Source organism: Solanum verrucosum, unplaced genomic scaffold, assembly GCF_900185275.1.
Source record: "Solanum verrucosum unplaced genomic scaffold, falcon-dt-bn FXZP01000110.1, whole genome shotgun sequence".
NCBI classification, from domain to species: domain Eukaryota; kingdom Viridiplantae; phylum Streptophyta; class Magnoliopsida; order Solanales; family Solanaceae; genus Solanum; species Solanum verrucosum.
The window spans coordinates 950,547-966,388 of NW_026020370.1; the positions used below are offsets into that span (position 1 = coordinate 950,547).

A 15,842-nucleotide genomic window follows, 5' to 3' on the forward strand; every position below is an offset into this window, starting at 1 on the left:
AAAATATATTATGTTATTATCTTATTGAAATAAGTGATTTTTTCATTAGCGCAAATTGAGACTCGAAAAAAATATTATCTTAAAAAAATTATTAATTTATCAAGTATTAATTTATAATGAAGTTTTATTGTATCCTAATTGAGAAGCAAAGAATAGTCCACAGTTTTACCAGGTCACAGATTCAGTAGGGTCATGTGTCTTATTACGTGTCACAATACCTTTGCCTTTTTTCCCTCAAAACTCAGGTGATATTTTTGAGAAAAGTTAGCCATCTCAGCTACCTACGTCCCACTCCCCACTTCTGTATAAACTTTGACAAACCCTAAACCTAGCCTTTCTCCTCTCTTAAACAAAGCTTCTTCAATGGCGCTTTCTTATACTCCTACATCTCTAGGCCTTACTTCCACTCAGAGACTCTGTAATGTAAGAACTTCCCTTGTGGTTAGGTCTGTTTCCAAGGTTAGCCTTGGCTTTGGCTTCCGCTCCGGCTTGGTTCCGTTGGCTCAACATAGTTTTAGGAATAGAACGATTCTCCCCTTCGCAGCTTCACATGAGGAATCGGTGAGTGATATTCATTTAACTTGCAATTTCCTAAATGGAGTTGTTTCATTTATTATGATTTTGTTTGTAAAATGAGGAGTTTTCAACTTCTCCATTGCAGTCGAAAGTAATGGATTTATATTCTTAATACCAACAATTGTCAAGAATTTCTATTGTTTTTGAAGATTTTCTTATTGAGCATTTATCAATGGCTGTTTTCAGAGGAAAAAGGGTGCAAATTTTTCTTATTTCCGTGATGACTTTTTGTGCTTAGTAGGTCACGTGTATCGGATCAACTTAGGCATTGGTCATGGACCAAAGATTTTTAGTACTCCCTCCTCTCATTTATATTACGGTGTTGTATCAGGGGTGGAGAAGCTAGTTTAGTAGAGAAAATATCACATAAAAGTTCTGTTGCTGGTGGGGGAGGTCTCAGGTATCCCGTGGAATTAGTCGATCGAGGTGCACCACGATCATTAGAAAAAAACACAAAAATACCACATAAAAGTTTAATATTATTGGAGTGTTCTCAAACGTTGAGGTACCTTCCAAATTGGTTAAGGTCATACAAAATGTATTATACTATTCAAACTCCTAGTGGAAGTCTTTAATGTGTATTCCCAATTGACACACTAGGTGTTCAGGCCAACTTGCGGCAACTTTCACTATTCCACCAGTACGTACTACCTCCCTGCATAAGTACTAGGTAACTTAGGCAAATGAGATTTTTTTTTTAATCTCTGTTGGGATTTGAACTGTGGTCCCACGGTTTACACCCACTTTGTTGACCACTGGGCTACTCCTTTTCGGTATACCTTTCATTCACCTTTTTATGTGGTTGAGTATAATGTGAGGTCTAGAACATGGTCGCCAATTGCTATTTTCAGATTACATTACATACAAAAATGCTGGGAAAAGCTTATAAAATGGGAATTACAAGTTGTTGTTTCTTTTGCAAGCTTATACTTGCTTGTAGGCAGTTAAACATCAAACCGAAAGAGTTGTACATAATCATTGTAGTATATGTAGTACCTTTAAATATGTAAATTATATGTGAAAAAAATTGAGGGATGAACTGCTGAATTCACATAGAAGTTTAGATGCTCTACCCTCGTACCTCGAAGCCTGCCATTTCTTTTGGGACAGAGGTAGCATTATTTTATGTTACATCAACCTGATGTCTTTTTTTTTAACCAACTTCTTTACATTTCTTACCATTGTTTTGAATGAGTAGGCTGGTATGGACAGTTGAGAATAGAAAGAATATATCTATATTTTATCGACATACACACACATTTAGTTATTTGTATAGAGAAAACAAGTGTGTTTTGAGAATTAAGCAGAGCTCTATATGCTATCCCCTTTGTTATTAAGTTGGCCTTCTCTCCTTTCTGGTCCACCCCAAAGATTGACTGGTTTGCTTAAATGGAAAATATTTTCTTCTCCAAATATTGTAGTAGTATAAACTGTTTTTACGTTTTTCTTGAGAAGAATAATAAAACATGCTACATCAAGTTTGATATATAAAACAAACAAAAGTAAACTGTTTATGTTTTTTTATTATATCAAACTTGGTGCGACATGTGTTTGTATAACTATTCCACTTTCTTTACATCTCAAGCTATTATTCTAAAAACTTCCAAGCAAACTTAATATGATAATCGATTCCAATATTTCACTCTTAAACTCAAGCAAGTCAAATTAGGATTTTATTGAGAGAGGAGTAGTATGTTTAATCGGTGTGTATGACTATGTTTTGTTGATCTATATTGATCATTATGATGTTAAGCATAGTTCTTTCATGTTTATGAGTCAAAGGTTTTCATATTTTCAGAAGCCTTCAGATGTTGAATTGGAGAAGGACAATAATGATCTTAAGGAGGAGGCTGAAGCGCAAGAAGAAGCCTGGAAACAGACCCTAGCTTCCTTCAAAGAACAAGCGATGAAGGTGCAAGCTGTGTCACAAGAAGCGTATGAGGTGTATTCCGATAAAGCTATGATCATTTTGAAAGAAACTTCTGAGAAATTAAAAATTCAAGCGGATAAGGCAAGAGAAGATTGGACTATAATTGCAAAGGAAATTAGTGAGGAGAGTAAAGAATATTTAACCACTGCTGCTGAGAACTCACCTGAACCTGTGAAGGATATTGTTGAAACATTTGTTTCCTCTGCAGATGAATTGAATGACGTGTCGAAAGTGCGAGACTTTTATGTGGGAATACCTTACGGTATGTAGAAGTTATCTTTCCAAATGTTGTAGTAAGGGACCATTCGACACGCAGTTTTAAAATTTTGTTTTTATAAGTTGTTTCATGATTTTGTTTGGGTTACTATTAGTTTAAGTTCTTTAGAATGAAGCATGCAATGTCTTGAAGCCTTTAGCTTTTTCGCTGCCTTGGTGATGCTCTACAGGAACTCTTCTTTTTGCTGGTGGCTTTTTGTACTTCATGCTAAGTGGAAGCACTGCTGCCCTTAGATTTGGTGTTGTACTTGGAGGTGCTCTTTTGGCCTTAAGCGTCTCAAGTTTACGATCATGGAGAAGTGGAGAGTCGAGTTCACTAGCTTTAAAGGGACAGGCAGGTTAGCATTTGAGAGACCATATATCCTCATTTACTCTCCACTCCACATGTGCTCTTTCTAACACCTATATGCAACTCGTACAAGAATATTCTGATTTATTTGGTGCATGTATTAGTTTGCTATTACCAATTTCAGCAAAGGGTGTCATTAATTGCTTGTGAATTTGGCATGTAATTGTCATATGGAAACGATGCCACTATGTAGGGAAGACGAGTAAACTTGCAATATCAGTAAAAGAAGCAGAGAATCTCAAGTGTTAGAGATCCCTTATTTGTCTTAAATGACAAATGATCAAGTATTGAAGGAATCAGTTTCAAATTGAGTGGGATATATTAAGGATTCATATAGCTTTCCCAACTAGTTCAGGATTTAATCATAGCTGTTGTTGTACTGATATGCAAATTAGCCCTTAGTTCTATGTGCACAACTGTTAGTCTCGATCATGAACCCAAAAAAATAAAACTATTTCTTTTTACCTCAACGGAGCTTTCCAAGTTTCTTTTTCTTCTCGTTGTGAGCTGGACCTTACTCCACTGCTGCCAGCATGCTTGCAACATTTAAGGGTACACGCTGAGCATGTATAGGTTGGTTTAGGGATTTCATACCTCTATCCACTCCGTAATTTTCCGTTCTTACAGTTGTCCTGGTTGGGAAAAATTGACTTTCGGATAAGTTAACAATTTTGATTCCTCCCCTCCCTCTTTTATTTGTGATTTTAATGCTGGAATTTGTTTCTCATATTTCAAATTCTGTATTGATCAGTGCAACATTGCTTTACCTGTTATGTGCTTTCTCTTTTTGCAGCCATTGCTACCATCTTATTTGTCAGAGAATTTCGCTTGATGTTGCAGGTACGACTTCCTTTTCTTCCCCCCTCCCTTTCTCTATAGAGTCCTTATCCAGTAAATTCAATAATTTTTTAAGCAATGATTTCTGACAACTTATTTTCTCTTGCCTTGCAGAAACCGTTTATTTTCAATTTTATTACAGCCACCATCAGGTTTCATATTTCTAACCCCCAGCATACCTTGTTAATGCTACACTCTCTTTGTTAGTTTGCTGGTTTAGTTTTGCTCATTGTCCTAATAAAAATATTCTTCCTATCTTGTCTTGTCCAAATAGAAGGAAAAGAAGGATTAGACAAGAGGGGATCCGGGGGGGGAGGATTTGTCTTGATGCGAGCTAGCTCTAGATCGGGAGATATATACTTGCTACTGATAGTAGGACGAACATGTTTACTTAGAACAAGATAAACAAGTGCACCAGAGTTCTTCAAGTCCCTCAAGAAATTTTTTTCTGTCATGTTCTATCTGAAATGTTATTTGTCACTCCTTCCATCCCCATTTATCTAATGCAACTTTGACTGGACACGGAGTTTTAGAACGAAAGAAAGATTTTTGAAGCTTGTGCTACAAAACAAGCCATAGATATTTGTTAGTTATAGATTATCTCATTAAGGGTAAGATGAAAAGTTTAAAGTTAAATTGTTCGTAAATATAGAAATGTATCCTTCTTTTTGGATAGAAGGAAAGTGCATCACATAAATTGGGACAATAACATCAACATACCTACTGTAATCCCACAAGTGGGGATCACATAAAATGGGACAAAAGGAGTATTGTTCTTTTAAAATGATTTTCCTCGTTGTAAGTGAAAAGGTTGATTTTCCTCTTAATAGGAAAAAACCTTGTGTTCTGCTGTCGCTCTCTATCTTCCTGGTGTAACTTTTTGCATTCTTCCCTTAGCTTCCTCTTAAGATATTTCCATACATATGTTTTCTAGCTTGAGATTGAGCTGTAATCTTTATTGTATCCCATGAGAAAGTGATGTAGCTATATGACTTTTTGAAATAATGCATAATGTTCCCTTGCATTGTAGATTGTTGTATCTCAGGTGCTCACATTACTGTTGTTATTGGTTTTTGCTGTGTGTAGTGGAGGGGTGGCAGCATTCTATGCTTATAGGATCTTAATGGATGGTGAGCAGACAAAGGGTTCAAACTCGGCAGCACAGACAGATAGTTAAAGCTAATTCTTGGTAATGTTAATGTACATGAGCATGTTCTGTAGCAAATTATCAAATAAATGTTTTCTTTGACTTTGTTAGGAGCCCAGAAACTTTCCTAACCTTAATTCTATAAACTTTCAAACTCAACACAGAAATAAGAGCAACACTTCAACTGTTCTTTACTGTCTCCAACAAATAGAATAAGTTTTACAAATAGAGAAATAACTTCAATACATCTAACAACCAAATGTATTTAGGGGAATCTTAACCACTAAATCTGCCAGAGAAAATCCTACAGGTAACTGTTCGTCTTCCCTTCTTCCTAGTGCAATATAACACAAAATACCTGCCTAAGCACGCGTCTACTAACTGCTAGGTAACTACTAGAAATACATAAACATCATCATAATAATAATAATAATAATAAAATAAATAAATTAAGTTACAGTAAGACTTATTTTAACCTAAGTTGCGCGGGTTCTTCACTTTCGATGTGGCACCCGTGTTGGATTCTCCAAAAATACACTACTTTTGGCGACTCCGACACGCACCCCTTGACATTTTTGAAGAGTCCGGAGCAACATAGATTTTAACCTCTTCCTATGGTTATAGACCCTAGTAACAACAGGTTTAACATAATCTATCTGCTTGGAGCCTCTTGAATGCTTTTATAGATCACTTCGGCTTCCCTATTTATAGTTCCAGAAAAGTTCATGCCCACATGGTAATTAGAATTGGTGTGGTTACACAACCTAGTAATCATGGCGACCTGTTTGTTTGTCATAAAGTAATAACAATGTAATTACAAGCAGCATACTGTTTGGTTGCACAAGTGTAATTATTCAATTAAATTACTTTTAAGATAAAATTGATTGTCTAAACACTAAAGTTAATATTGAACAAATATGTGCCACTAAATGATATTAAATTAGGTTCTTAAGATACATATTGATTCATATTTTAATTTAATTTGTTATAAAAAATAAAAGAACACATTCTGTAAGAACATCATTAGATGAGATGTTTGATAAAACAATTAATATTTATAAACATAATGCCATAGCATTATTCAAATTTTTGATTAAAAAAATAATCAATCAATTGCAAGTGAAAAATGAACAACATGCAAATGTGAAAAAACAAGTTAATAGTACTAAAACAAATCAAATGAGTTTGAGCATATAACTTAAATTCAAAGTCCAAAAAAATGAAAATAAAATTAACTTACTACTCATATGTCAAATTCCAACATAATATAAAATGAGTTCAATATAACTCAAGTAAATATATTTCAAAAGAAAAGAAAAACATTAGTCTATAACCTCATTCAACAACAAAATTCTACTTTTCAGTCATTATATTCCAAGTTTGTTAAAGACTCATTCTTTCTAATATTAGGTGTAGTTTCAAAAACTAGAGTAATAATGCAGTTGCGCTAAAAGATGATAAATAAAGAAATAAGAAAAAAGTACGATCAATCACATGGAATCACTAGAGAAATAAAATGTTGGGAGATGAGATAAAGGAAATGAAACATAAAAAATATATTTAAAAAGTTAAAAAGAAGTAATAGAAATAAGAAAAGAATATAAAATTAGAATAATGATGAAAGAAATTAAAAAGTGACCTTATTATTACATAAAATGTAATTATAATTACACTGAATTCTCTCTCATACACACCCTCTCCCATAAGAATTAGAGAGTAATTACCCATCCCAATTACACCCAAATCCAATTATCAGGTGACTTTTCAAACATGCCAAACAATGCAATTACACTCAAATTTGGTTACCAGGTGGCTTTCCAAACAGGTCCACTTTCTTTCTCTAATTGCTTATTCTTGCTTCTTGAACGGTCCAGGCAAGAAACACATGCTATAGGAGTTGGAGGGAATTCAAGTTCACATCAATCTCAATCTGGTAGATAATTGCCCAATGTATGTGCTTTGAATCATCTGAAGGACCCAACACAACTAGTCCTAGAATGATAAATCTGCTCGTGCAAATCAGGCGATCTGCTGGACAAGGATGCGTCTTTCTGTGCGCCTCTAAATGTTGCAACTAGAGTATTTGTGCATTATTTCCCGGTACTAAAAAGTAGTGAGTTAAGATCTTGCTGGCAAGAACTGAGCAGGGGATTCTGCAATCCCTTGAACATTTTAAGACGACTATTATTAGGTTGTACTTGAGGAAGATTTGCTTCTTTGAGAACGTTGGTTGATGTATTAAGGCAATTGTATCTTCGTTTTAATATGTGATGGCATTTCTGCATCAGTTATCATTTCGGGGAAACAAGTGTCTAAAATTTCAAATTGGTTATGTAAGCTTCTTCAGCTGAAATTTTCTTCTTGTTCGCTCGCGCAAATCAACATTAGGACGATTGAATAACAATGCTAATAATAACTGCGACGTTTTGTGATTACGATGCTACTAGAGTCATATTTTTAACTGTTAGGTAAGAGAGAGATCTTCGCTCTACATAAATAAAAGTGGAACCAAATTTTATTGAGTATGGCCTTATATTAGTAGGCACTATATAAATTTCCTTTCTCACAATTCTTTGGCAGTTTAAATTCGTGTGTTAAATGATCGGATTGAGCGGTATTTGAACATTTTAAAATGAATTGATTTTTATTTTTAATGAATAAGTGTCAGTGATCTGTTCAAAAGTTATTTTAGTTGAAGTGGGCTAAAAATGGGATCATAACTTAACTCAGTACAATTATATTAGAACAACTTTTACATATAAGCAAACATAAATATTGTGTTATAGTAATAGTTTGTATAATTGCACTCCATAACAAATTTTATATTTGTTATGGAGCTTTTGATTTGTATAATTCACTAGATACATCAAGTTTTATACAAATTGTTTAGTTTTGTATAAATTCATTTATACATTGTAATTTGTATAATAAGATCTGTATTTGTAAAATTATAAGTGTATAGAATGAAAATATATGTATTTGTATTTGTATTTGTATTTGTATATACACTTTTCTCTCGCTTTATACAAACACAAACACATTTTATACATTTGTATACCGAATGAGTAATTGTATACCAAAAATAGCTAATTGTTATAGAATCAGATGACAAAAAAATTGGATGTTCGCTGCGAATTATAAATAAAATAAACTATGGCTATAACATTTAATTTGAATTAATAATTTGTTATTTCATACAATTTTCTCATTATATTACTACTAAGTTTTACATTCTTTGTTTTGTTAAAATTTGTTCTAGTATCTAATAAAATGTTTTTCTTATATTATGGCTAAATAAAACATGTCAAATAAAAAAAAATTATTTAAAAATATTTAGACAATTTTCATGGGTCAGCTCAATATTTAAAGGACAAATTACTTAACTACACTCCTTTACTTACCTTAATATCCATTTATTCCTACTTATTTCAAAATTTTCAAAAATCTCTTATTTACCTATATATCCCGCATGTATCCCGTGCACAACGCTATGTACCCCGCATGTATCCCGTGCACAACGCTATGTATCTCGCTATATGAAATGTATCAAACTTAATGTATCTCGTGCACAACGCTATGTATCCCGCTATATGTAATGTATCAAACCTAATGTATCTCGTGCACAACGCTATGTATCCCGCAAACATCATTTTTAAGGGATTTTTGATAAATAAAAAACTAGAAGGGATAAGATATTATTTAGTACCTATAATATGTGGTTCCTATAATTTATACATATTTAAATGGGTTGGATTAAGCACTAGTTAAAATCAATGCATTGATTGCCCCTATTTACTAGTCTTTGATTTTTGCTCCATAAATCAGCCGTATTTAATTTTTGTTTCTATTGTTCATTTAATAAAATTTCTTTACAATGACTTAATTTCACTAGGTAAACTTTTTTAGGGAATATTCGTAGTGGGTATGAATTCCGAAATATCAAGTTGATTTGTACTAGTTTGGTTTCAGTTTTGTAAGCTTCATTTGTTTTCATTTGATCAAGCCGTCTGAATTTGAATGCACATCTGAATATTAATATGTGCATTAAGATTTTGAAGTTTGAATCTGAATGCATATTTGAATATTGCGTTAAAATTTAGAGATTTGAATCTGAATATTAAGATGTTGCATTAAGATCTGAATATTAAATATAGTTATGAATTGATTATCCTTTTAATGTTTGAATATATAAAATTTGTCTTTGTTTAAAAATAATAAATATAAAATTTAAATAAAATACTAGATTGATATAATATAATATCAATAAAATATTTTAAAATTTTTATTTGGCAATTGGTGGTGGTGATAATTAATGTAAGTGATAAGAGCTTATGTCTTTTGGTGTTTTGATGATCTCCTCACAAGTGCAGGGACCTGGTCCTCTGCAGAGTACGCTCGTCCAGTGACAAAGTGCGGTACAGCTGTAAAAGCTGTTTGCGTCAGAGAGTTGGTGAAAGCTGCAGAGTACTTCACCAATCAGAAGCAAGGATGTTGCTTGTACGTTTGGTAATAACTTTTCATGGTTTATATCAAACATGAAACAACAATATTCATTCATTCATTCAAAAGAGAGAAAGATTTTCATGCTTCAAGAACAGCAAAGGGATCTAATCGATTGCTTCAAGAGCTTCTTGCATTAACTGTTATTTTATTTCCTTATAATAGTTCTTATATTGTAAGATCAGTTTGTCTTGTAAAAGAAATGTTTTCAAACTCGTTTGAATCATTGTAAGAACTAGGTTAAGGGTAACTTAGGCTCTTACTCTAAAAGGTCTATATTAATCAGTTAGGATTAGTATAGTAAGCGGTGGTGTGTCCGCTCTGGCTCATCTAAGTAATAGGAGGTATTGCTTAGAGTTGGGATTAGTAGGTTAATCCTAGTTTGTAAACTTGCTTTTGCTTTTTGCTTGGAGAAGATTAGTGAAAGAAGTTTTGAAAAGTCCTGGCAGGCCAGGTCGTGGTTTTACTCCCTTGAGCAAGGAGGTTTCCACGTAAAGTTGTTGTGCAATCTTTACTTTCAGCACTTTGTTTATTTTCTGTTATTGTAACTGTGCTGAGGACCTGGTCCCATCTAGACTAGTGGACGCATACATTCCAACAAGTGGTATCAGAGCATGTCTTTTCTCTCTGGTTAACACCAAGAAAAGGAAAGATCCTGACGGAATGGCTGCTCCACCAAATATGGAGGAAGGACAATCTTCTACCAGACCACCGCGTTTTAATGGACAATATTATGGCTGGTGGAAAAACCGAATGCACGACTACATCAACGCTGAGGATTATGAGCTATAGGACTGTCTTCAAACAGCCCATGAAGGAACTCAACGAGTAAAGGAATCTAAAGTTGATATGCTTACCACTCAGTATGAAAACTTCAGTATAAAGGAAGGTGAATCCATATTTGAGATGAACTCAAGATTCACCTCTATCACTAACGAGCTGAGAGGGTTGGGTGAGCCTATTCCTGTCCGAAAGCAAATTTGCAAGATCCTCAAAGTGCTTCCAAAATCTTGGGAAAACAAGGTGGATGCCATAACAGAAGCCAAAGATCTAACGACACTTTATATGGATGAACTGATTGGGAACCTTCAGACCTATGAGATGAACAAGAAACAGGGGACAACTGTGAAGGAAGGAAAGAAGGAGAAGTCCATTGCTTTGAAAATATCTCAAAGTAAAGAAACTGAAGAGGAGGATGAGATGGCATATGTCACTAGAAGATTTCAGAAGATTTTAAAGAAGCATGGAGGCTTCCAAAAGAAAATCCCTTCCAGCAGAACTGCTATTGCAAATGATCTCTGCCATAGGTGTGGTAAGCCTGGACACTTCATGAGAAACTGCCCAATACAAAGCAGGAAACTCATCTCATGACACCAGACCTCGCAAGAAGGACCTGGTCCCAGACCATGCTCGAAGGAAGGCACATGCGGATCAGATGGTGAGAAATGCCTTTGCGGTGTGGGGAAATGATTCAAGTGAATCAGAAGAAGATGAAAAAAATCATGAGGATGTCTCAATGATGGCCATTGAGGATAACGAAAGCATTTTTAACTCTATTTTCTCTTTGACGTCAAATTCTGACGATGAAGAGGATTCAGATGAGGTAACTCTTTTTTATCTTAAAGATGATCTAGATAATCTGCCTATAGAAAAATTGAGGAAACTTGTTGCTCTGCTTATTGATTGTGTTGATGAACGAACCACTGAAAACTTAATGTTGAATAAAAAATTAAGTCTGTGTGAAGACAGAAACTCTGCTCTTATGTCTCAAGTTGCTGAAATTAATAAAGGGATAGGTATTCTAGAGACTTGCAACATAACATCTGAGAAGGACCCTGGAAACTCAGTAGGTGGGAAGAGAAAGCTTAGTATTTTTGAGGAAGAACTGGAAGAAAAGCTAAAAAATTCTGAGTCCTAGTTAGTCATTTCTCTTGAAATAAATTCTCAATTAAGAAAAGATTTGAGTAAGGTCAAGGAAGAATTAAGTCACTCCCTTAAATGGACTGGCTCCTCTAAGATACTTTCTAATATGTCCAATCAAAGTTTCAATGGAAAGAAGGGGTTGGGATGCAGACCATTAGAGCCCCCCTATAATCCCCATAGCAAATATGTGTCTGTATCTGACAACCTTTTATGTACTCACTGTGGTCGAAATGGTCATTTGAAAGAAAATTGTGAGATTCTGAGAAAAGCTAAGGAAAGGCATGAGAGATTTGTTAGACCTGAAAATGATGATAAAAAGAGACATAAGGGACCTGATCCCCCGTATTGTTTCACAAATAACATCATGCCTCACTGGACAGAAAGGTCTCTTATCAGACCTCTTAATGATTACTGGGAACTCCGTCTGAAGTGGGTTCCTAAATCTAACAAATGATTTCTATGCAGAAGAGAGGAAGGAGTCAGTGCTGGTATATGGACAGTGGATGCTCAAGGCACATGACGGGAGACACTTCAACTTCCTCTCTTTGGAAGCACACCAAGGTGGTGGTGTGTTATTTGGTGGTGGAAATAAGGGCTCTATTCTTGGTATTGGCAGAATAGGGAGATCGGCTGATAATTCGATAAATAATGTACACTATGTGGAGGGTTTAAAATACAATCTTTTGAGCATTTCACAAATTTGTGACAAGGGAAATGAAGTCAAGTTCTTGTTTGATAGCTGTGTAGTTACAAACTGTGCAACTAAGAAAATTGCAATGTCTGCAAAAAGAGTCAAGAATATGTATGTTGCTGATCTTGATTCTATTGAAGGAGCCAGCTTGTCATGTCTGAGTGCTCAAACTGACGATGTAAATCTCTGGCATAAACGACTAGGTCATGTAAGTGCCTCTTTACTTAACAAGCTTGTTGCAGGGGACCTGGTCCGCGGATTACCAAAGCTGAAGTTCTCAAATGACAAAGTCTGTGACGCCTGTATAAAAGGAAAACAAACAAGATCATCCTTCAAGGCAAAAAGGAGTGTGAGCACTACCAGACCTCTAGAACTTCTCCACATGGATTTGTGTGGACCGGTCAGAATTCAAAGCAGAGGAGGTAAAAAATATATTCTTGTAATTGTTGATGATTTCTCCAGGTACACCTGGAATATGTTTTTGCGGAAAAAGGATGAGACTGCTGGAACTCTGATCACTTTCGTCAAAGCTATCCAATTGAAGATAAACTGCAGGATAGCTAGTATCAGATCTGATCATGGCACAGAATTTGAAAACTCTATTTTTGAAGGGTTCTGCGCAGAAAATGGAATCAACCACAACTTCTCAGCACCAAGAACTCCTCAACAAAATGGAGTTGTTGAGCGAAAAAACAGAACTCTGGTGGATATTGCTAGAACTATGTTGATTGATTCAGAACTTGCTGTGAAATTCTGGGCGGAAGCAGTTAATACAGCTTGCTATGTGACAAACAAGTGTCTTATCAGAACAATCATCAAGAAAACACCTTATGAGTTGTTAAATAACAAAAAGCCTTCAATAGCTCAGCTCAAGCCGTTTGGGTGCAAATGTTTTGTGCTGAAAAATGGAAAGGATGATCTAGGCAAATTTGATGCCAGAAGTGATGAGGGAGTATTTGTGGGGTACTCATCTACAAGCAAGGCTTACAGGGTGTTCAACAAAAGAACTTCCTGTGTTGAAGAAAGCATGCACGTCAAGTTTGATGAATTGGGCACAAGAAGACAGAACAATAAGGACTATGATGTTGAGGATCTGATGACTAAGTAGCAGGATGATCAGAGCACAGAAGAGAATGATGCAGGACAATTGAGAGGACCTGGTCCCTCAAATGTATTACAGGAAACAGTTTCTCAAAATCTTGAAGAAGATGAAGGAAATTCTGATGCTGACAGAGAAGAAGAGATTACCAAAATATCTGGATGGAAACATCAATCCTCTCATCCACTAGATAGTCTCACCTCTCCACTTGACTTAGGAATTCAAACTAGGTCTAAATCAAGAAATCTAGTTGCATATTCAGCATTCATATCATCCGTTGAACCCAAAAACATTAAGGAAGCTTTGAAGGATGTAGACTGGGTGACTTCAATGCAGGAGGAGCTTCATCAGTTTGAAAGAAGCAAGGTGTGGCACCTGGTCCCCAGACCACTTGACAGAACCATTATTGGGACCAGATGGGTCTTCAGAAACAAACTGGATGAGCATGGGATCATTACTAGGAATAAGTCAAGACTGGTAGTACAGGGTTACAACCAAGAAGAGGGAATTGATTATGATGAGACATTTGCTCCTGTAGCCAGAATGGAAGCTATTAGAATCTTAATAGCATTTGCCGCTCATATGGAATTTAAACTGTTTCAAATGGATGTCAAGAGTGCCTTCTTGAATGGAAATTTGAAGGAAGAAGTGTATGTCAAGCAGCCTCCAGGCTTTGAAGATACAGAACTGCCAAATCATGTGCTAAAGTTAGACAAGGCTCTGTATGGTCTAAAACAAGCTCCTAGAGCTTGGTATGAATGACTGTCAAAATTCCTTCTTGCAAATGAGTTCAAAAGAGGTAAAATTGATAACACTTTGTTTTTAAAATCCAGAGGCAACGAGTTGCTGATTGTGCAGGTTTATGTGGATGATATCATCTTTGGAGCCACTACAGATTTACTCTGCAAGGAGTTCTCTAATCTGATGAGCAGTGAATTTGAAATGAACATGATGGGAGAACTTACTTTCTTCCTAGGCTTGCAGATCAAACAAACCTCTCAAGGCACTTCAATATGCCAAGAAAAGTATATCAAAGAGTTGCTTACGAAATTTAATCTACTTGAAGCAAAGGTGCTGGATACTCCTATGAGCACAAGTGTGAAACTTGATAAAGATGAAAATGGTGTGGAGGTCAATCAGACCATGTATAGAGGAATTATTGGGTCACTCTTGTACCTCACTGCAAGCAGGCCCGATATAGTGTTCAGTGTAGGGATATGTTCAAGATTTCAAGCAGCACCAAAAGAGTCTCACCTTAAGGCAGCCAAACGTATCCTGAGATACTTGAAGGGAACTCAGGACCTGGTCCTCTTTTACCCTACTGATGACTCTTTTGATCTTATAGGTTATGCTGATGCAAATTATGCAGGTTTTCTCATTGATCGAAAAAGCACATCAGGCATGGCACACTTCCTGGGATCAACCTTGATTTCATGGGGAACAAAGAAGCAGAATTCTGTGGCATTGTCTACTGCAGAAGCAGAATATGTGGCTGCTGCATCATGTTGTGCACAATTGTTATGGATAAAGCAACAACTGGAAGATTTTGGGGTACTTACAGACACTATCCCTCTCGTCTGCGATAATACAAGCGCCATGACATGGCAAAAAATCCAGTCCAGCACAAGAGAACAAAGCACATAGATATAATGCATCACTTCCTAAGAGACAATGTAGAAAAGCAAAATGTGATGATGAGGTTTTGCAAAACTGAAGATCAGCTGGCAGACATCTTTACAAAGTCACTAAGTAAAGATGTCTTCATTAAAAACAGGATGCGGCTAGGGATGCTAAAAATTACCTGACCTTTCGACATTCTTTTTCCTCTTTATTTGATTATGTTAAGAAGGGCAGGTATCTATTCTTGTTGTAATGTCTGTCAAAATAGAATTCACTTTTGTACCCTAATGCAGGTATACACTCATGGTGTGTCTAGCTGAAGAGAATGTTTAATCACACTGATAGAGTTACAAACTGAAAGGAGGACCTGGTCCTCACGAGGTTAGTATCAATTATACTACACTGTCTAGAAGTCAAACATCTCTGCCACGTGTCTTTCGTCCATTCGTCATGTCAGTTCAAAACATCTTGTCGTTTTAATACCAAAGGTCACCTCCATTGGGACCCATTACCTTTCTATTTAATTTCTCTTGGAGAATGTTTTTTTTTCTTCCTCTTGTCTCCGTTTAAATCTAATTAACTTATCTCTCTAAACCTCTCTCCAAGTTCTTCCTTCTTCTTCTCAAAATGTCTATCACTGAGTCCTCTCAAAAACCTAACCCTTTTAACTTCCCTGATCCTCCTCCTGAAGAGTCTCCCTCCACCCCTGTCTGTGGTGCCGGCGAAATAGTTGAACCTCTCTGCCCGCCGGCCGACAATTTAGTCTCTCCTGTTCTTTCCTCTGGAAATACCTTGAAATGCTCTCCTACTCTGGTCCTATCTAGTGAAAAATCCTCCTTCTTGGAAGCACAATCTGTGGCAAAACCTAATGAGACCCCACCTGTCTGTGATGAA

At 35.8% G+C, this 15,842-nt stretch overlaps 1 protein-coding gene across 2 annotated transcripts; it reads left to right on the forward strand.

Moving 5' to 3' along the window:
• Positions 1 to 250: 250 nt before the first annotated feature.
• LOC125838292 (protein FATTY ACID EXPORT 3, chloroplastic) lies at positions 251 to 7,542 on the forward strand. 2 transcript variants are annotated; one of them, XM_049517359.1, is made up of 7 exons: positions 251 to 561; positions 2,375 to 2,768; positions 2,953 to 3,120; positions 3,925 to 3,971; positions 4,083 to 4,120; positions 5,055 to 5,157; positions 6,990 to 7,542. In XM_049517359.1, exons 1-6 carry the CDS (start codon positions 364 to 366, stop codon positions 5,143 to 5,145), a joined length of 936 nt encoding a protein of 311 aa, XP_049373316.1. In that variant the 5' UTR covers positions 251 to 363; the 3' UTR covers positions 5,146 to 5,157; positions 6,990 to 7,542. The 2 variants fall into 2 exon arrangements, with proteins under 2 accessions (XP_049373316.1, XP_049373317.1); XM_049517360.1 differs by having other exon boundaries at positions 7,239 to 7,256.
• Positions 7,543 to 15,842: the final 8,300 nt, after the last annotated feature.